Raw genomic sequence first — 20,561 nt, forward strand, 5'->3', positions numbered from 1 at the left:
GTCTGGGGCAGGAAGATTACAAGACTATCTCAAAATCTAAGAAATGGAATCGAGCTGTGTGTGGTGGTGCACACCTTTATCCCAGCACTTGGGAGGCAGAGGCAGGTAGATTACTAAGAATTTGAGGCCAGCCTGGTCTACAGAGTAAGTTCCAGAACAGGGTGGGCTATGTAGAGAGGCCCTGTCTAAAAAGACAAGGCAGTGTGATGAGTGTGCTCTCAGGCGTGAGACAGGTGGTAAATGCGGAGACAGAGAGCCAATCACCTTAAAGCGTCCTTATTGCACTGCAGTGTATACTTGATTCGCTGGGATGCTGCACAAGCTTGACAACTCGAGTTTGGATGTCCAGCACCCTTATGAAAACTGCATGATGGGGTGTGCCCGTAACCCCACTATTGGGGAAACAGCCAGGAAAAGGGACAGACACTGGCCAATCAGCCAGCTAACTGCAACAGCAAACTCCAGGCTCTGTGAGAGGACCCTGTCTCAAAAAGTACGGTAGAGAGTATAGGTCACCAACCTCAACCTCTGGGCTCCACATGCATACATTAAGGAACATACCCAAGCAGACAAGGAAACAACCTCAGAACCAGGAAGAAAGAATAGAATTTGAATATTTTTCTAAATGGCAGAAAAGTGGCCCAGAAAATTCAGGGTTAGAGGAATCTCAGGAAGTTCCACAGGAGCCTAGAAGGTGTTGCTTCTCAAACATTCTTTTGACTCCTTACTAAACTTAAAGCCAGAAATGACATTTGGAAATGGAGCCGAGCACTGTAGGGAAGAAGGTCGGGGCCTGGAGGTGTGGTCTTAGTGAGTGGCGGGAGTCTCTCAGGTTCTTCACTGGGAGCAATAGTCACTCTTCTTTCTTCATTCAGAAATTAACTTCAATCAAAATCCAGAATGACAAGATGCGCACGGGAAACCTTCCAGCCAACATGAAGAAGAACCGGGTTTTACAGATCATTCCATGTAAGTTCTCCTCCCCTCCCCCAGGCTCACTGCTTCAGCCCCCAGTTCCCGCACACTCCAGCTCCTCGGGCCTTGCGATTGGCCTGAAGTCAAGAGTCACAGCACTGCCTCTGATTCTCTCAGTTCTTTAGTGGTTTCAGGAAATAAAAAGGCACAAAAGCCAAAGGAACATTGCTGTCTTTGCCCCACTGACTTACGAGCTTGATAAGAGGAGTGAGTGTTGGTGAGCTGCAAGCCATTCGTTGTCCTCCTTGCAGATGAATTTAACAGAGTGATCATTCCAGTCAAACGAGGCGAAGAGAACACAGACTATGTGAACGCATCCTTCATTGATGTAAGTGGTGGATTATGTCCCCGTGTGTGTCCACGGAACTTCCAGTGCCTCCCTCACATGCCTACTTGAGAAGAACATCTATGAGTCAATCAACAGCTCCTAAGTTCATTGCCGCCTGCCCACCCTGAGCACTAGGCCTGTCTGGCCACAAAGAATACAATGTAAAAGAAACGTGCTACATATTTCTAGAGGCGAACCTTACAGCATAGTCACACCCAAGCATCTAAAGCGCCTCATCTTTCCTGTTTCTGCTCTTCTACCCACCCCCCTGCCCCTGCTTCCCTTCCCCTGCTATGATCCTTCCTCAAAAGAGAGCTCTTTGTGGAATCTGTCTAGCTCTGAGAAGTCCCTATCACTTCAAAGGGCTCCTCTTCCTCCATTCCAGATAAGCCTGTCTTTTACACTCACCCCTTGTTGACAAACCACCTCTGTGATTACCTGACCCATACAGGGATACCGGCAGAAAGACTCCTACATTGCCAGCCAGGGCCCTCTTCTCCACACGATTGAGGACTTCTGGCGAATGATCTGGGAGTGGAAGTCCTGTTCTATCGTAATGCTGACAGAACTGGAAGAGAGAGGCCAGGTGAGTTCAGGAAGATGCTGGGCTATGAGAAACAAGAAGGTTGGGGGCAACCGTAAGGTATGTTTGAATCTTCGATGCTGCTCTGGCACAGCAGCAGCAGTTGGTGTCTAAGCTGGCCTCAGCTTCTTCCTGAACCTCCAGGTGATTCCAGACGTCCCCCACCATTGCACTTTTGTCCTGTATCCAGCCCTCAGACCAGCCTCGCACACACCCTCCTCATCCTACCTCCCCGGTGGGGCCAGGCCAGGCCTCTGAGGTAGAAGCATCTGAGTGTCCTTCAGACACGGTCACCTTTGATAATTACTACACAAGAGCAGACAGGGACATTTAAGAAATACAAAGTAAAAGAAAAACAAATTTTAAAAAACAAAAGAATTTAAGGCCAGGTATGGAGGCACACACTTTTAATCCCAGCACTGTGGAAGCAGAGATAGCAGGATCTATCTATATGAAATTGAGGCCCCTGGGCTATACAGGGAGTTCCAGGCCAGCCAAGGCTATACAGTGAGACCCTATCTCAATGAGACCCTAACTCAAAAAAAAAAGAAGAAGAAGAAGAATCATTAGCAAGAGGTGTTCTCTGAACTAGAGATAAGAAGAGAAGGGCCCCATTGCTGGGCCAGCCCATGTTTATGGTCATTCTTTTTTTTTTTTTTTTTTAAAGAAAAAAAAGGACTTAAAGCCCATTTAAAAGTAGCATTGTCTGGGGTTCTGACTATGCAGAGACCTCAGAAATGCCCTAGATCAGTTCCTCAGCGTAGGAAATTGCCCCCCACTCTCTGTTCCTGGTAGTGCAGCCTCACGATTTCAGGGCACGCCCTATTTCAGAATATCAGGTCTATCCCTTACTTCAGGCTGCATTGCCATAGTGCTGATTTTTGGAAGCCTCTTTGTATCAAGTCTGTGCACTGGTGCAGTTGGTGACTCACTGTCCCTGGAGCATCGTTCAGCAAGGTTCAGAATCAGTAGACGGAGAAGCTAGTGTGGCCTGGTATCAGTTACTTCTACACCTTAGAGAAGACTTAGGATGTTCACCAAAGATCCTTGGAAATGCTTGAGAGATGGCTCAGCAGTTAATGCTTGATGCAGCCAGGAGACCAGCTTTGAATCCCAACAACATGTAATAAGCCAAGAATTCCGCACAGTCCTATAACCCTGCCTCCAGTGGGCAGAGACAGGATTTTTGGGCCTTTCTAGTTTCCATCCTCACTGAGAAAATGAAAGCCTGGGTTCAGGGAGAGACCTTGCCTCACAGAACAAGGGAAGAGTAAAATGACATGTGGTGCCCTTCTTCAAGCCTCCTCCTGTGCACATTGACACATAATACACATGCACACACACACATATACAAAAACACCAGTTAAATTTTTACCTTTGACAAGTCTAATTTGTTTTTTGGGGTTTTTTTTTGTTTGTTTGTTTTCTTGAGACAGGGTTTCTCTGTGCAGCCCTGGCTGTCCTGGAACTCTCTCTGTAGACCAGGCTGGCCTCGAGCTCAGAAATCTGCCTGCCTCTGCCTCCCAAGTGCTGGGATTAAAGGAGTGCGCCACCACGCCTGGCTGTATATTTCTTACAAGCCCTCTGGGGTGAGATGATTCAGTAGGTAAAGGTGCTGTTCTCTGACTTCCATATGAACCCCATGGCACATTCATACCCACACACAATAAATGTTTACTAATTCTTTTATAAACAAGCAAGAGGCACAAGCCTATAATCCCAGCACTTAGATAAAAGGGTCATCACTCATCCACTCAACTCTGAACCCATCTAAATAAGGAAGTGCACTTGTTTGTTTGTTTGTTTGTTTTTCGAGACAGGGTTTCTCTGTGTAGACCAGGCTGGCCTCGAACTCAGAAATCCGCCTGCCTCTGCCTCCCGAGTGCTGGGATTAAAGGCGTGCGCCACCACTTCCTGGCGAAAGTGCACCTTTAACCCATTTGCTCAGGTCACAAGTCTAGCGTTACCTTCCTCTCTGAGTTCTTCCTGGCCCCAGCGTGCAGCCTGGGAGTCTGTGGCTGAGCCCTGGCAGCTTCTGAACACTCGACAGTTTGCCCACTGCTGCTCTCTGTTATCTCTGACATGAAGAGGTGCAGTCACGTGGACAGTAGTGCTGCCTTCCATGCAGCCCATCCACTCAGGGCCTCACCCTAGGGAGCCTGACACCACTCTGTGTGCTGCCCAAACCTTAGTTCTTCATGTAGCAGCTAAATGGTATCTTTTTTTAAAATATAAGTGTAATAACTCTGCCACTCCTTGTTGTAAATCCTGTTTGAGTTTGTGGAGATTCCAATTAAAACAAAACAAATTTGTACAGTAAATATTAGGAATATTTAGTGCTGACAGCTAAAACTTGGTTCAGCCCTTCCTCCCCATCTCACTTATTTATGTATATACAGACAGGATCTCATGTATGTCAGGATGGCCTCAAATCCACTGTGTAGCAAGGCTAACCTAAACTTCTGATCCTCGTGCTCCCACCACTCCTGAGTGCTGGGATTACAAGTATATACCACCATGCCTCGTTTTTTCTATGTTGGGGAACAAACCTAGGGCTTCGAATGTGCTCAATAACATAGCTACATCCCCAGCCCTGTTTGTTTCTGAAAGTCTTACACTGTTTCCCAGCCTGGCTTTTAAATAAGCATCCTTTGAACAGAGGTGGTGGCATATGCCTTTAATCCCAGTGCTCCAGGCACAGAGAGGCAGGAGGAGCTCGGCTGAGTTCAAGACCAATCAGATCTACATAGTGAGTTCCAGGGCAGCCAGAACTATGCAGAGACATTGTGAGACTCTATCTCTGTGAGGGGGAGGAAGGGAGGGAGGGAGAGAGAGAGAGGAGAGAACAGAATAGTGAAGGCCCTTGTGCCTCACCATCCCAAACACTGGGATTATGGGTAAGTACACCATCCCTACCCTGTCTGTCACACCCTTACTTCACCCTACTCTCTGTATTTTCAGCTCCTTCTACAAACTGAACAGCCTTGGTTTCTAGAGTCAGTCCCAGGCTCTGTCTTTGAGGCAGGAGTCTGATGTTCTCCTCGGCCATGCGTTCTCTGTGGCCTAATCACTAGCTTTGCCCTTGCACCTTGTTCCCAGCAGGGTCCCTAGGCATCTGTAGCCTGGGCCTTCTCGCTACCTAGACTCCTTAGACTCGAATTTTGTCCCCTAAAAAAGGTTCTTGTCCCTCAGTTCGTTGCCTCTGTCAGCTCCACAGCCATCAGACACTGGCTCAGCTGTAACAGCTGTCACCACCACGCTGCCACTGCCAAGAGGCTGCCTCTGCTTGTACTGTCCCTCTGACATTCTCAATCTCTCTCTCTCTCTCAGAGTTTGACTTTGTTTTGTTTCTAACTCCAAACTACATTGATTTTTGTTGTTGAGACCACATGAAGACCTAGATTAAATGAAGAATCCTGTTACCTTCACAGACTGAGGAATTCCTAAGTGAGCGTAACCCCAGACATCAGTGTCACAACTGTAAGGATCTATATAGTGTCTCTTCATACATTTCATTAAATCCCAGTTCTGTCACATGGCCGAATGTATTTCATGCCTCACACACCTTACACTCCTCCCTGCGCTAGCTTTTTCACCTTCAAACTCATCATATAGCATTAGTCTACAGCCCGGGTTCAGTCGGGACCAAATAAAACTACCTTAACCCACTGTTCCCATCAGCCAGCCAAAAGGGCTACATCCTCCTTCCCCAGCCCAGCTTGGAGGGCCGTCTTTATCTTCTGCCTCCTCCCCTGTGAGTAACTGATTTTATGACCTAAAGCTGCTAGGTGTGATCTTCAGTACCTATTTATTAGTTTGATGGGTGGGTGGGTGGGGGTTTTGAGACAAATCTTACTTTGAAACTCAAGGTAGTCTTGAACTCACAGTCCTCTTTGCCTCTGCTTTCCCAGTGCTGGGGTTATAGTCATGAGCCATCATACCAAGCCCTTAATATGTAATTCTTTTATAATGTCTGATGGTATTGTCTTGTTCTACCCACTCACAAGGATGGGAATGCTCAAGTTAGCAACCTGCAGGTGTCCCTTTAACTGTTTACAAATTAAAAGGCAAAGAGGACACGGTGGGCCCAGCATGGTGGTTCACATCTTTAATCTCAGCACTTGGGAGGCAGAAGGGTAGATCTCTGTGAGTTTCAAGACCAACCTGGGGTACTTAGTAGAATTTCAGGCCAGCCAAGACTATACAGTAAGTCCCAGGCACACAGGTGGTACACATACGTACATGCAGGCAAAGCAGTCATACATAAATGTACATAAATATAAATGTCAGAGGAACAGGTCTCTGTGCGGTGAGGAGCCAAGCTACTTATGGGCACAACTGCTGCTCTCCCACACAGAGATTCTAGCCCCTGACCTCGCACTCCTCTCCCTCTTGCTCCTCCAGGAGAAGTGTGCCCAGTACTGGCCATCTGATGGCCTGGTGTCCTATGGAGACATCACAGTTGAGCTGAAGAAGGAGGAGGAATGTGAAAGCTACACTGTCCGAGACCTCCTGGTCACCAACACCAGGGTGAGGTGGGAACCGGGTGGGGCAGCTCCCCCAGGAAGAGCAGGTCTTCCACTGTGTCCCTGATCACCCTTCTTCCAAAGGAGAACAAGAGTCGGCAAATCCGGCAGTTCCACTTCCACGGCTGGCCTGAGGTGGGCATCCCCAGCGACGGCAAGGGCATGATCAACATCATTGCAGCAGTGCAGAAGCAGCAGCAGCAGTCGGGGAACCATCCCATCACTGTGCACTGCAGGTACTGCTGACCCTGTCCCCCTCAGGAGGGACCAGAAAGGGGTGGGGCTGGGGGGGTCAGTCAGAGACAGTGCTGAGCACTGTGGTGCTGGGTCATCCAGACAACTGGGTAATCGGGATCCTAGAGTTTGAATTCTGCAGTGTGTGCTGAGGAAGTGGGCATATTCACATCTTGAGAAGAGCATGGGACAGTGACGGGAGCAGCAAAGGAGGCCAACGCTAGAGAGACCAGTTAGGTAATGTGGCATGGGAAAAGAGCAGAGAGTATTTTGAAAATGATTTGAGGGGGAGAAAAATCAATGAGACTAAGACTAGAAGAAGACAAGAAGACAAGTCAAGAATGCTCCCTGGGTTTCAGCCCTAATCCTTAGTGACATTGTGTATCCTGGTATTCCATTACAGTCCCCCACGCCAATCAGAACTACCTGTGGCCTCAAGATGGCTGCTCACAAAGGCTTTTCACACTGGACACAAGTCTCTGTGCCTATGCTGTTCTACTCTATCTGTAGCCCAGTGTTTTTTCCCTAGTTCAATAGACAGTGCCTCCAGGTAGCCCATCTAAATTCCCTTGCTTGTAATATCCACTGCTGAGTCTTGGTCTCTGGTTCAAACTCTCCCTTAAACTCCATATTGCTCCTAGCATTTCAACACAGATATCTGATGCTTAAGATTTAAGTCATCACTCATGATCTTTTTCCCAAATCTCCTTTAAATCTCTGTCCTTTACACTCCTGCTTACCTCTCTTATTGTCTTAATTTTTATTTTTTTAGTAAGGGTGTTTTATCTACATTTATGCCTTTGCACCAACTGTATGTCTGGTGCCCAAGGAGGCCAGAAAAAGGCATCAGATCCCCTGGCACTAGAATTACAGGTGGTTGTGAGCTGTCATGTGGGTACCAGGGATGAAACGTAGGTCCTCTGCAAGAGCAGTCAGTGCTCTTAACCATTGAGCCCTCTCCAGGCCTCTCTCTTTGGTTTCAGTTTTGTGTTTGAGACACAGGGTCTTACTATATAGATCAGGCTGGCCTCAGACTTACAGAGAGACACCTATCTCTGCCTCCCAAAGTGTTTGGATTAAAGACACGGGACACCTCCTCTGGGTGACGCTTAGCTCTTAAGAGTTAAGGCTTAACTTACAAGAAGCCTGAGAACTGTTCTGTTTTCTCATTCTCCACATCATATCTGAGCCATCAGTAAATCCTGTTCTACCCGCCTGTCTTCTCAGAGCCCAGATATTACTCCCTCCCCCACAGCTCCTCAGTCAAAGCTACCTTCCCTACCATACTGGCTTTCCTGCTCTCCCCACCCCACCCCCCACACACACCCAATTATTAGCACAGGAACCTTAAAATCTTTTAAAAGAAGTTTGACTTTGGGTCAGAGAGATGGTTCCATTGGTAAAAGCACTTGCTACGCAAGCCTGACAGCCCAAGTCTTATCCCCAGGACCCACATAAAAAGCCAGATGTGGAACCCCAGCACTCTGATGCCAGCCCTCCAACAGTGAGATGGGAGGCTGAGGCAGAAGAGGTGGCCAGAAGCTCTCGGGCCAACTATCATGGTGTTAACTATGCAGTGGGAAAAACCAAGTGTCTGCCTCAACAACCGACTTCCAAAGGTTGTCTCCTAACCTCCGTGTGTACTCTATGGCTTATGCATGCCCCACACCCTGCAGCCTGCACATTTTTACAAAAGAAATCAGTAAGACTGGCCCACTCCAAACTAGAATCCCAACAGGGCACAGTGTGATGTGAGGTCTCCTCGCCAGGCCAGTGAGCTAAGTGTCCCCAGCATTCTCCTGGGCTCTGATCTCAAAGCTACCGATCTCCCTTTCCTTATGTACCAAATCCAGGTACACACTTTGTCCGCACCCCCTCCCCCTTAGAACTTGTTTCAGAGAGCAGCCACGTTGGTGTCTGCACACAGCATCCCTTCAGAGAGCCTGTCCTGAGCGTCCTGCCATGGAACAGGTACTTAGTGTTCCCTAAGGGAATCAACTGGTAATACTGGTCAAAATGGATCATGTCAAGAGGGAAGTTTGGATTCCTTAGAAAGAATGGAAAGAAGTCAGCAAAGCACCAGCGCAGAAAGTTTGAGTCAGAGCTGGTGGAGACAACTAGTCATCGTGTGCAGACAGCAAGGAGTCAGGCTGGCAGGGTGTGTAAAAGTTGTCACAGTGGTCCCACAGGCACATGCTCAGTGCACACAGGAAGGGCAGCAGAGGTGAGCACGGGTGTCCTGTCCCACTGATACCTTCCCAGAGTCAGCCTCAGCCTGCTCCTCCTCAGCAAACTCACCCCTCAGAATGGACAGCTTCAGGCAGCAGGTGTGGTAAGTGTATCTGCTCTGTTTCAGTGCCGGGGCAGGACGGACAGGAACCTTCTGTGCCTTGAGCACAGTCCTGGAACGTGTGAAAGCAGAAGGAATTTTAGATGTCTTCCAAACTGTCAAGAGCCTGCGGCTGCAGAGGCCACACATGGTCCAGACACTGGTAAGCTTCCATGTCTTTACCTGTGTCGGTACACTATCCGTAGCTCTTCCCTGTCAGGAGCAAGCCTTCAGGGAGCTCCGCAGACTCAAAAGACAGGGAGTGTCTTGGGAAGCAGGGCCAGAGTGGGAACACAGCAGAAGAATAACCAGAAGAAATAGAAGAGATTAGAAGGAAGTCCCTGGGAGCTGGGAGATAGTTCAGTGGGTAACAGGACTTGCTTTGAAAGCACAAAAAATTTGAGTTCAGACCCCCCCCCAATACCTATATACAAAACTAGATGGGGTGTATGCACCTGTAACCCCAATATTGAGGGCACAGCAGATCCCAAGAGCTCACTGAACAAGCCAGTCTAGCTGAAACAGCCATCTTCTGGTTCAGTAAGAAACCCTCTCTCCAGGGAATGGATAGAGAGCAATTGAAGACTTCCTACGTATCCAAATATCACCCACATACGTCACACACATACACTCTACTTTGAGTTCTGGTAAGGAGTGAACAGAAGTGCCTACCTTAATTTTGCTTGGCTTTCCTGTTCAGAAGTCTGACTCTTGACAGTCTCTGTATCCACAAAGGTTTTCCCGAATCTTGTTAAGTTAGAAAGGTTTGAGGGGAAATGTTAGTTTTAGGAGATTTGAGAGGAGATAAAGCTTTGGATGTTAGGATTCATGTCAGCCTAGCAGCCTGGGCAAGCTGAGTACCACCCTAGATGCCATGTGTTCAGCCTGGCACACCTACATCTGACCTGCAGGACCTTGGACTGCCCTCACATGTCTGGTCAGCCCTGCCTGTAGAAGATCTACTATAGTCCAAAAACATCCTTTTTCCTCCCCATTTTCCACTTTAAAAACTGGGTCTGCTAAGCCAGCATGGTGGTGCACACCTTTATTCCCAGCACTCAGGAGGCTGAAGTAGGCAGGTCTAAGAGAGTTCTAAGATAGCCTGGTCTATATAGGGAGTTCCAGGCCAGCCAAGGATACAGAGTGACATGTCTTTTAGAAAGGGGGCAGGGGCTTCAGCAATCCTCTGTTAACTGGTTTTTCCTGCCTCTGCCTGTGTTCCAGGAACAGTATGAATTCTGCTACAAGGTGGTACAGGAGTACATTGACGCCTTTTCAGATTATGCCAACTTCAAGTGACAGGTGACAAGGCCCACAGACAGGAGAATTGCCTTTAATATTTTGTAATATTCTGTTTTTGTTAATATACCCAAAATTGTATATATCTTATAACTGTTTTAGAAATGGCACATAGGCTTCTATTACCTGTTAGGTGGAGATTTTGTATGTAAATGTGTTAGCACTGATAGTCCTTTTCCAGTGTTTTATTGGGAAATTAAATAGTGTGATATTTGGGTTGATATAATGAAATCCTCAGCCTGGAAACTGGGCCAGATTGTTCCTTGCTTCAAATATCTTTTCCTAAAGAAGATAAACCTAAGACTCATTCCAGGTAGCTCAGTGCCAACTAAAACAAAGCACAAAGTTCTCAGAGCTCTTGAGGAAATGGTTGTCTCCCTGTCCCCAGGCAGGCCTCTTCCCCTCCCTGTCCTGTAAATATCCCTCCCCTCTCCAGTCCACCCTCATCTCCCACCAAGATCAGCCACCTCAGGCATGGGGAGTAATGAGACCAGAGCGCCTCTCTGGCACCACAGCAGGGATCGTCAGGTAATAAACACTCTTGATTCCCTGAGGAAATATCGGTCCCTTTGTCTTGGGCAGAGCAGTCTTATGAAGCTGGGGCTCTCCTGGGTTGTTCCTAGCCCTGCTGTTGGCTGGTGTCTTCCAGGTCCTCTTTTCTATCAAGTATAATTATCCCAGCCACCCACCCAGCTTTGCTCCCTGGGACAGACAGCAAGGGTCTCACTGAGTTTCTCTACAGAAAGAGACACCAGGGACAGAGGAGCTGCTGCAGGCTTGAGCTGAGGCCATTTTGGCCTCTCTAGTTTCTGTCCAGAATAAGTTTTAAATGTTCTTCCGGAGTTGTATTTATTTATGGGTGTTACGTGTGGGCACACACATGCCACAGCACACTACTGTTCGAGAGTTAGGGCTCTCCTTTCGGCTTGTTTTTGAGGCACAGTATATTAATCTCTGTTCTGTTGCTGTGATAAAGTACCTTGACCAGGGCAACTCATAGAAGAAAGTAAATCTGAGACTCAGGGTTTCAGAGGGTGGGTCTGTGACCACCATGGTGGAGCATGGCAGCAGGCAGGCAGTCATGGTGCTGAAGCAGTACCTTAGAGCTTACAGACAGAGCCTGGGAAGGACGTGGGCTTTAGAACCTTCAGAGCTCAGCCCCAGTGATACACTTCCTCCAGTACCTGGAGACCAAATATTCAAATATATGACCCTATGAGGGCTATTCTCTCTCTCTCTCTCTCTCTCTCTCTCTCTCTCTCAGGTTTGGGTGTCCTGTTATTTCTACTGCAGTGCTGTTTAAGATTTGGGATTCTCTACCATCTTTAATAGGAGTACTGGGCTTGGGTTATAGACACTAACTAGAACCTAGACCGTATTTCATTTTAACTTTCTCTTTATTCTGTTTTGTTTCTTGAGACAGGATCTCACTGTGTAGCATGGACTGACCTAGAACTGGCTTTGTAGATCAGACTGGCCTTGAACTCACAGAGGTCTGCCTGCCTCTTGTCTCCCAAGGGCTATAATTGAGGCTGTGCGCCACCTCTGTGGTTTTCCACCTCTGTGGTTTCCACCTATGTGGTTTTCCGTCTTTGATGTCAGTGTCAGGAGGATGTGAGCCTCATCCCCACGGCGAGAGTGAGTGAGGCCGCTGCTCCCAGTCTGGAGTAGGTAGAAGCTCAGAAAGCAAGCAGCCCCATCCACACCCTTCACTGTTTTCACTGATCCCCGAGGGCTAGGACCCAGGCCTGTGGAAGGCTGCCCTTCACTTGTGGTGGCAAGGATGGTGGTTTCCCACCACCTCCAGCACTACAACAGCTTCTCAGCAAGGCTGGTGTGCCCGCTGTCACAGAGGGCAAAGGTGGGGAGGTGGGCATGGCCTCTGCTCTTCAGTGGCTCCAGCAGGTCCCCCTGGTGTGTCCCACTGAGGCACAGTCAGAGTTACGGGCTGTTGGGCTGCTTGGAAAAGGGGGAACTTGTACCAGACCCTAGCAGTGCTGAGAATTTAGTTGAGTAGAAAGGAATGGTCAGTTGGAGCTGTCAGCAGACTTTACGTCAGACAGAGTGGTGTGAAAGGGACGCCTAGTGTGTGCCACATGTTCATGGTGTTTATGTACAAGAGGAAATATGGGACAGAGACATGTCAGTGGTTAAGAGCACTTGTTCTTGGAGAAAACCTGGGATCTTTTCCAGCACCCCTATAATGGCTCACAGTCATCCAGACTCAGGGCATCCAGTGCCCTCTTCTGACTTCCATGGGTACCAGTCAAGCAAATGAGTCACAGACATACATGCAGACAAACACCCATACACAGAAAATAAAATAAATTTAAAACAGTTTTTAGCTGGACAGAGTGGCACGTACCTTCAATCCCAGCAGTTGGAAACAGAGGTTGGTGGAGCTCTGTGGGTTCAAGGATAGCCTGTTCTACATTACTGAGTTCCAGCATAGCTAGGGCTACATAGTGAGACCCTGTCTTGAAAAATAAATTAATTAACTAAGAAAATTTTAGAGAGGCTAGGTAGTGGTAGCACACGCCTTTAATCCCAGCACTTGGGAGGCAGAGGCAGGGGGAACCTCTGTAAATTTGAGGCCAACCTGATCTACAGAAAAAGTTCCAGGACAGCCAGGACTCACAGAGAAACCCTGTCTTGAAGAAAAAAAAAAAAAAGAGAGAAGGATGTACAGGAGGAATCCCAGAAACCTTTGAGTGCAAAGATGTGACAACAGACCAGCTTTACAATGAGTGTAAGTCATTGGAGTCATTCTGTCCCTCTAGGAACTGGAGCTCTAAAAGACCAGTGATCAGGAAGTTCCCATGAAGAATGCCCTCTTCTGGTGTGGCTTTGTGTGACCCAGTCCAGCAATGGAGGAATATGCCTATTGGGTCAGCAAGACCTCAGTGAATGCACACACCACTAAGAAAATCCTCTCTGTGTGCTGCTATCCACCTACCAACAGCCTAGGCTGCTCTTCTGCCAAGGCTAGTCTTGACCAGGGCATACTAGAGTAACCTTAACAGGATTCTACTGCAGTCTGTGCTGACTTGATCAGCAGCTCTTAATGTTAAACATCACCAGCTTGCTAGCAGGTGTCTCCCAGCAGGAATGACTTCTGCCCTTTGCTCCCTTCCACAGAAGTAGCCCTCGTCCTCTCCTTCACCTTTCTCTTTTTTCTTTCTCTTTTCTTTTCTTTTTTTTGTTGTTTGTTTTTTGTTGGTTTGTTTTTTGGTTTTTGGGTTTTTTGTTGTTGTTGGGTTTTGGGTTTTTTTTGTTTTGTTTTGGTTTTTTTTTTTGGTTTTTCAAGACAGGGTTTCTCTGTGTAGCCCTGGCTGTCCTGGAACTCACTTTGTAGACCAGGCTGGCCTCGAACTCAGAAATCCTCCTGCCTCTGCCTCCAAAGTGCTGGGATTAAAGGTGTGTGCCACAACTGCCCAGCCTCTTTTCTTTTTAATCAGGGCTCAAACCCTACAAGGGACTCCTCTATGTCCAGAGAAAGGTGTGTTTTGCATTGCACAGTTGTGTGAAAAGAGCAAAAGTGACCAGTTCACCCGTGACAGACACTCTGGCACATCAGCTACGTCCCGGGTCAGGGGAAGGCAGGGTCAGAATGAAGGCAAGCATTTCCTCAGAAGGAAGTGTGCAGCCAGCCTGCAGCACACACCCAGAGCCTTCTACTCACACCTTACTTCATTGGCTCCCCCTGGTCAGCCCTGTTCCCAGATCAGCTGCCGCTGAGAGCCTGCATTTTCCAAAGCTTAGCTTCCTTCTCACTTGTGACAGGCTCATGAAAAGTCTGCTGTCTTCTTTCACCCTCCATTCCCACGCCTCTTACACCCATGCTTACTAGAGGAGCTTGGGTGCTGAACCCAAGAGTCTGTTGTGTCTGGTTCACTTGTACCCCCATATCACAGTGTTATCCTCCAAAGAGGTAGGGGATGTGGGACTCTGTGGGCTTGTGGCTTTCCTCCGCCCCCAGCTCCCCTGACCCCAGGTTCCTATGGCTGACTCACTAGTATTCCTAAAGCAGCTCTTTCTACCTTTCTACCTGAGGGCTCCGCCCACTGTGCCACAGCTCAGGGGCAGCCCTTTTCTGTTCTATCTCCACAGGAGCATCTTATTTGCCATTCCACTGCCAAACTCTACTTACTCACCTTCAGCCACTGCCAGGGTTTGTACCATGTGTCTCCACCAACTCCTCAGCTCAGTTCAGCGCTGACCATGTTTTCCCAGCTGGTCACAAACAACTTCAGGTGCCATAATTTTAGTGTCCTGATATCAGGAGAAGCTCCATGGTGAGCAGATGGCTTTCCTGTCTTACTGAATGGGACACAACAGTGAATTTGAGTTGTTAAGAAAGAACAGCAGACAGTCCTTAAAAACATGCTGGCACATGCCTTCAACTCCAGCACTTAAGAGGGACTTGGATCGTGGTGAGGTTGAGGCCAGCATGGGCCTTTAAAAAGTCTTTAAAAAGACTCACATTACTAGGAGAAACAGTCCAGAGCTTTCCTAAAGAGTATGGTTCTTTGGATTTTTGAAAGGAAATATATATATATATATAAAGTCACTCACTCATTAATTTTATAAAATAAACATTATAGAGCTGGTAAGATGATTCAGCAGGTGGGGGCTGGAGAGATGGTGGATCAGCAGTTAAGAGCACTGACTGCTCTTCCGAAGGTCCTGAGTTCAACAACCAGCAACCACATGGTGATTCACAACCATCTGTAATGAGATCTGGCGCCCTCTTCTGGAGTGTCTGAAGACAGCTACAGTGTACTTACATATAATAAATAAGTCCTTTTTTAAAAAAAAATGGTTCAGCAGGTAAAACAGCTTGTTATACAAATGGACTGTCTTCATTGGTGTTTCTGTTGCTGTGATGAAACACCATGACCAAAGCAACCTAGGGAGGAAAGGGTTTATCTGGTCATACTTCCACAACACTGTTCATGGAAGGAAGTTGGGACAGGAACCTAGAGGCAGGAGCTGATGCAGAGGCCATGGAGCGATGCTGCTTACTTGCTGGCTTGCTCCCCATGGCTTGCTCAGCCTGCTTTCTTACAGAACCCAGGACCACCTGTCTAAGGTGGCACTACCCACAATGGTCTGGGCCCTCCCCCATCTGTCTGTAATTAAGAATTAAGAAAATGCTACACAGCTGGATCTCATGGAGGCAGTTTCTCAACTAAGGTTTCCTTCCTTTCAGATAATTCTAGCTTGTGTCAGTCAAGTTGACATAAAACTAGGTAGCACACGGCCTGTTTAGATCTTCAGAAACCACATTAAATGTTGACCATATCTATGCTGAACACACCTGTGACCCTAATAGGAAGATGGATACAGAAGGCCTATAAGGGTTTGGGTGACACCCACTGGTCTCTGACCTCCATGTGTCTGCATGAAGACGTGCTTGTACATGACAAGCACACATACACAGGGTTTCTATTCCTGCACAAACATGACCAAGAAACAAGTTGGGGAGGAAAGGGTTTATTTGGCTTACACTTCCATACTGCTGTTCATCACTGAAAGAAGTCAGGACTGGAACTCAAGCAGGTCAGGGAGCAGGAGCTGATGCAGAGGCCATGGAGGGATGTTCCTTACTGGCTTGCTTCCCCTGGCTTGCTCAACCTGCTCTCTTATAGAACCAAGACTACCAGCCCAGAAATGGCCCCACCCACAAGGGGCCTTTCCCCCTTGATCACTAATTGAGAAAATGCCTTACAGTTGGATCTCGTGGAGGCATTTCCTCAACTGAAGCTCCTTTCTCTGTGATAACTCCAGCCTGTGTCGAGTTGACACACAAAACCGTCCAGTACACACAGGAAAAATAAAACACTAGGATCTGAAGTTGAGGTCAGCCAACAGATCCAGTTCCATGACAGCCAGAGCTACACAATGAGACCCGGTCTCGAAAAACAAGTCATCCATTTATTAGAGTCTGTTTCTTGGAATAGTTTAATATAGCATACATTTTCCTACTTTGAGTTCCAGGACAGCTAGAGCTACACAGTGAGACCCTGTCTCAAAAAAAAATACATAGATACATACATGCACACACACACACACACACACACACACACACACACACACGCTTAGCAAAGTCTGTGTCTCTCTGGATGTAGCATACATTTCCTGATCCTGCTAATAAGACAGCTCTAGGAAGGCAGGGTTAGAGGCATCCTGAAGCTCATGCCCAGCTCCCACAGTGGTACCTCTTATGCTGCCCGTCACTTTCCTAGAGCTGGGTGCACTTGACCATCCAATGGCTCTGGTCACCATTATGCCAAGCGTGGCCCTACCTTAATATGGTTTTCAGCCCAAGTACAGATTGGTTAACCCTATAAATGTTCTTCTTACCCCACCCCACTCCCAGAGGTTTACAGCTGGTGGTGAGAGCAGAGCCACTGGCTCAGACTTGGGCTGCAACGATGTGTTTCCAGCAGCCCATGCTAGTAGTGCCCAGATCTACAAATGACTGCGGATGAGCACAGCATGAAGAAAACTTAAAATTATCCCCTACTGACAGCCCCCAAAGAGAATCACCTCTGCTGCGGTGCTTGCAAGAGAGGTCAACCCTGGGTGGGCATCAGCCCACCTAAGCCCATCTCTGTCCATATTGGCCCAGTCCTGGTGCCGAGTCTATTAGTGTGAAGCTTGCCATACTGTTTTGCATGTGAGTAAGTCTGAACTCGCTTAGACCCCTGTACACGCTGCCGGGCTCCCTGTTCTCAGGCCAGAGTCCTGAGCTGGGCAAGCCAGGGAATCTCCATCTTAGTTTCCTTTTGAGGTTAGGAAGGGTGCAAGGCTGCAAGGGCAGGAACTTGAGCATGCAGCCCAAGAAGTAGGGACGTGAAGACAGCGTGGACCACTATCTGGGCTTGCTACCAAGCCTGACAACCTGAGGCCAATTCCCAGGAAAGAATGCACTCCAGCAAGTTGTCCCTGGACCTCCCATGGCACATGTGCACACACACACACACACACACACACACACACACACACAACACAATAAAGTTTTCACAACAAATATCTATTTAGATGCAGAGTCAATTTGCAAATTCAAAACAGATCCAGTTAGACTTGTGTCAGCGTTCCATCAAGCTTGGTGCACTTGGACATTGAAGAGGAAAGTGAACACACATTTGAAACATGTCAAGATGGTTGAGGCAGCTTCTACAGAAAACAGGGTGATTGTAAGTTCTGTAAACTCACCGCAGTGTCCAGGTCAGGGGACAAAACTAGCTCTTAGGTGTTTCTTAGCCCTTAAGAAGTTAGTTAGAGTCCAGAACATGGGGTTGGAGCCATAGCAGTTGGCCGAACGCCTGCTTGGTGTGTAGAGAGCCCTGCGTTCAGTCTGCAGCACTGAATGAGCTGGCCATAGTGGTAACCGCTGCCATTCCAGCTGTCTTGATATGGAACAAAGAGGCTCAGAAGTTTGAGACCAGCCTGTTAGAGAAAAGAAAAGAGATTTCCAAAAAAGTTCCTTGTGGGTTTGTTCCCAGTATGTCTCTATGGTAACCTGTTAGTGAAGTTAAGAAGCTCATGGCAAGGCCTGTGTACCGCTTTGAACATTTGGTAGCCATTTTACATTTTTGTTTTTTAGTGTGTGCGTGTGCACACATGTACGCGGGCACATGTATGTCACATGTGTAGGCCAGAGAACAAATGGCAGGAGTTCTCCCCTTCCAGCATGTGGCTTCCAGGGCTTAACTCCATGTCCCCAGGCTTGACAGAAAATGCCTTTGCCCTATGAGCGGGTCCATTTTAAATTTTTGAAAAAGATTTATTTGTCTGGAGAGATGGCTCAGTGGTTAAAAGCTCTGACTGTTCTTCTAGAGGATCTGGGTTTGACTCTTAGCACCCACTGGTAGCTCAACGTCTGTCTGTAACTCCAGTTCCAGGGGATCTGACACCCTCACACAGACATACATGCAGGCAAAACACCAATGAACATAGAAAAATAAATCATTGAAATTTTATTTTTTAAATCTGGTTTTAAAAGTTTTTTGTTTTTTTTTTACTTATGTGCCGTATGTACACATGCATGTGAGTGTCCCCAGAAGCCAGAAGAGAGCGTTAGACCCCTAGGAATTGAAGTTGCAGGCCATTCTGAGCTACCTGATGTGGATGCTGGAAACCAAATCCAGGATTTCACTGCTGAGCCATCTCTCCAGCCCCATTCTGCTTTGTGTTTCAACCTCCGATTCCTAGGAAGATCTAAGATGGGGGAGCATTTGTCCAGTGACCTTAAAAGCCAACAGCAACTTCATATTTGTTCATAGAACATTGTGGGAAGGGGTTTGAGTAGCAACTTGTACCTCCCTGTTTCAAGATATCACTGTACCTTGGTATGGTGGCACACACTATCTTAGCACCCTGGAGGTAGATGCAGGGGTATTGCTACAAGTTCAAGGCCAGCCTTGGCTTTGTTAGAAATATAAGGCCAGCAAATAAGAAAGACCCTGTTTGAGGGTTTTTGTTTTAAAGATATCACTGGATTTGACACCAGAGGAAATAGAATGGCCTGATCGTTAAATCCAGGAACCATCTGAATAGGGTCCTACAGTCACCTGGAATCACCTCATTCATAGTTTACCCCTTGGTAAATGAGGAGGCTTCCGTCCCTCCAGCTCTGTGCCTCTACCCATGAAGTGCCCAGAAAAGCCTCCTTTCCTGGCTTCTGCCCTCAACAATTCTATCTTGCCACTTTAGCAGGGAGGGTCAGTGAATGGAAACAGTTACTTTCATCACCACTGCATACCAGTCCACATCCCCATCAGGCCAAAGAAAGAGGGCAGAAAACCTGCCTTCTAGTTCTGTAGCATTATCTACTCAGAGTGACTCCACACTTTCATCTACCTTAGATCTAAATCTCTTACATTTATGAAACCTTCTAAAAGGATGGGTGCACCTGACTAGCGAGAGGACTTCAGAGCCAGCAAGGTTAGGGAGCCTCTAGGGAAATGGCCCATACCCTAGAATATTCTCTTGGCCTAGACACTTAAGTTATCTGAGATGAGTTGCCGGTTGTCTAGGGTGACCCTGAAGAAGAAAGGGTTAGGACAGGTATGGTGGCATATGCCTTTAATGCCAGAATTTAGGAGGCAGTGGCAGGTGGATCTCTGTGAGCCTGATCTACACTGTAAGTTCCAGGCTAGACAGAGCTATCTAGTGAGACCCTGCCAAAAAACAAAACAAAAACAAAAACAGGGTGGGAGTGTCAGGTTCCCTGACATTCGGAGCAACCCTGTGGTACTCCAGGGTAGGGCAGCAGTAATGCCCTGGTTTCCACAGACCATCCATCCTGGATCCTCCAGGGCCCAGCAATGGTCTTATGGCCGGAACCCTGGAGGAAAACCTGTCACCAGCTTGCCCCCAGGACTCCAGAGTACACTCTGGCATCTCATCTCCAAAGCCTGACTGAGAGAAAGAAAGTGCAGACTGGGCCTCCACCAAGCCTGGAAGTTGAGAGCAGGGTTTAAGCAGCCTCTGTTCTCTTCTGAGAAAATGTCTGTTATTGCACCCAGTCCTGGCTCCTCAGACACTCCCAAGTGTCCTGGAAGTGCAGGACCATGGCCTGGTGTTCTCTGCAGAATCTGGTCTAGACAATACTAATGAGTGGGGTGAAAGTTCAGTTCCCCAGTACTCGGGTCAGCTTCTGATTTCCAACAACTCTCCTTGCTGGAGAGGCAGAGGGGAACGAGCTACTTCTGAGACAGATGCTCTCTGCCCTGCTGCACTGCTGTTTCTCTTCAGTTGGAGAGGAAATTGTACTTCATAAATAAGAGTAGTCTCGAGGTGGGAAGACCCCGGGTCAGGTGGAAGAGGACAAGGGTCACCTCACAGGTCGCCCAGTTGAGAACAAGTTGTCACTGATACTGAGAACTCTGGCAACTGCAGAGCTCCCCCAAGACCACAGCAGGGCAGTGCAGTGCAAGGAAATGGTTTGCAAATCTAAAGTTTAAAGTAGCCAGGAACTCCAAATTTCTTGCATCAGGTCTGGGAGGGTAGACAGGCCATCGGCGGGCCAGAGAGCCCCAGAGCCACACACTTGGGACGGTGTCCAAACTTGTGAACAAGTGGGCAGAGCGTCCTGCGGTGTAGCTGTCTTTAGCGGGCGACGCAGCCCAGCAAGCTGTGGGTCTCCAAGGTGCCCCTCGACCCCTCCCACTCTACCCGAGAGTCCGGACGTGCATTGGACCAGACAGCAAGAGCTCCGCCCAACAGGGACGAGGACAGGAGGCTCCCGTGGTGCTCCGCGGCCACTTCCGGGCCGGG

General features: G+C 48.0%; 1 protein-coding gene and 1 long non-coding RNA gene across 5 annotated transcripts in view; one reads left to right on the forward strand and one right to left on the reverse strand.

The window, feature by feature from the left end:
- The window catches only part of Ptpra (protein tyrosine phosphatase, receptor type, A), a 104,023-nt gene extending 92,917 nt beyond the window's left edge, over nt 1-11,106 (forward strand). For 3 of the 4 annotated variants that reach the window (NM_001355161.1, NM_008980.2, NM_001163688.1), the window contains 7 exons: nt 876-969; nt 1,227-1,303; nt 1,755-1,889; nt 6,291-6,416; nt 6,497-6,648; nt 9,003-9,138; nt 10,200-11,106. In NM_001355161.1, coding sequence (NP_001342090.1) covers nt 876-969; nt 1,227-1,303; nt 1,755-1,889; nt 6,291-6,416; nt 6,497-6,648; nt 9,003-9,138; nt 10,200-10,274 — 795 coding nt within the window. In that variant the 3' untranslated portion in view covers nt 10,275-11,106. The remainder of the gene's footprint in view (nt 1-875; nt 970-1,226; nt 1,304-1,754; nt 1,890-6,290; nt 6,417-6,496; nt 6,649-9,002; nt 9,139-10,199) is intronic. The other variant, XM_006498990.4, reaches the window with a different exon arrangement.
- 4930473A02Rik (RIKEN cDNA 4930473A02 gene) lies at nt 597-20,555 on the reverse strand. Its single transcript, NR_040348.1, has 9 exons — nt 20,460-20,555; nt 17,496-17,729; nt 14,429-14,590; nt 9,648-9,722; nt 9,159-9,241; nt 8,945-9,048; nt 1,742-1,871; nt 1,167-1,364; nt 597-923 (listed from the first exon to the last, which is right to left on the reverse strand). It is a non-coding gene; the product is annotated as an RIKEN cDNA 4930473A02 gene (long non-coding RNA).
- Between the last annotated feature and the right edge of the window lie 6 nt (nt 20,556-20,561).

Source organism: Mus musculus, chromosome 2 (assembly GCF_000001635.26).
Source record: "Mus musculus strain C57BL/6J chromosome 2, GRCm38.p6 C57BL/6J".
NCBI lineage: Eukaryota > Metazoa > Chordata > Mammalia > Rodentia > Muridae > Mus > Mus musculus.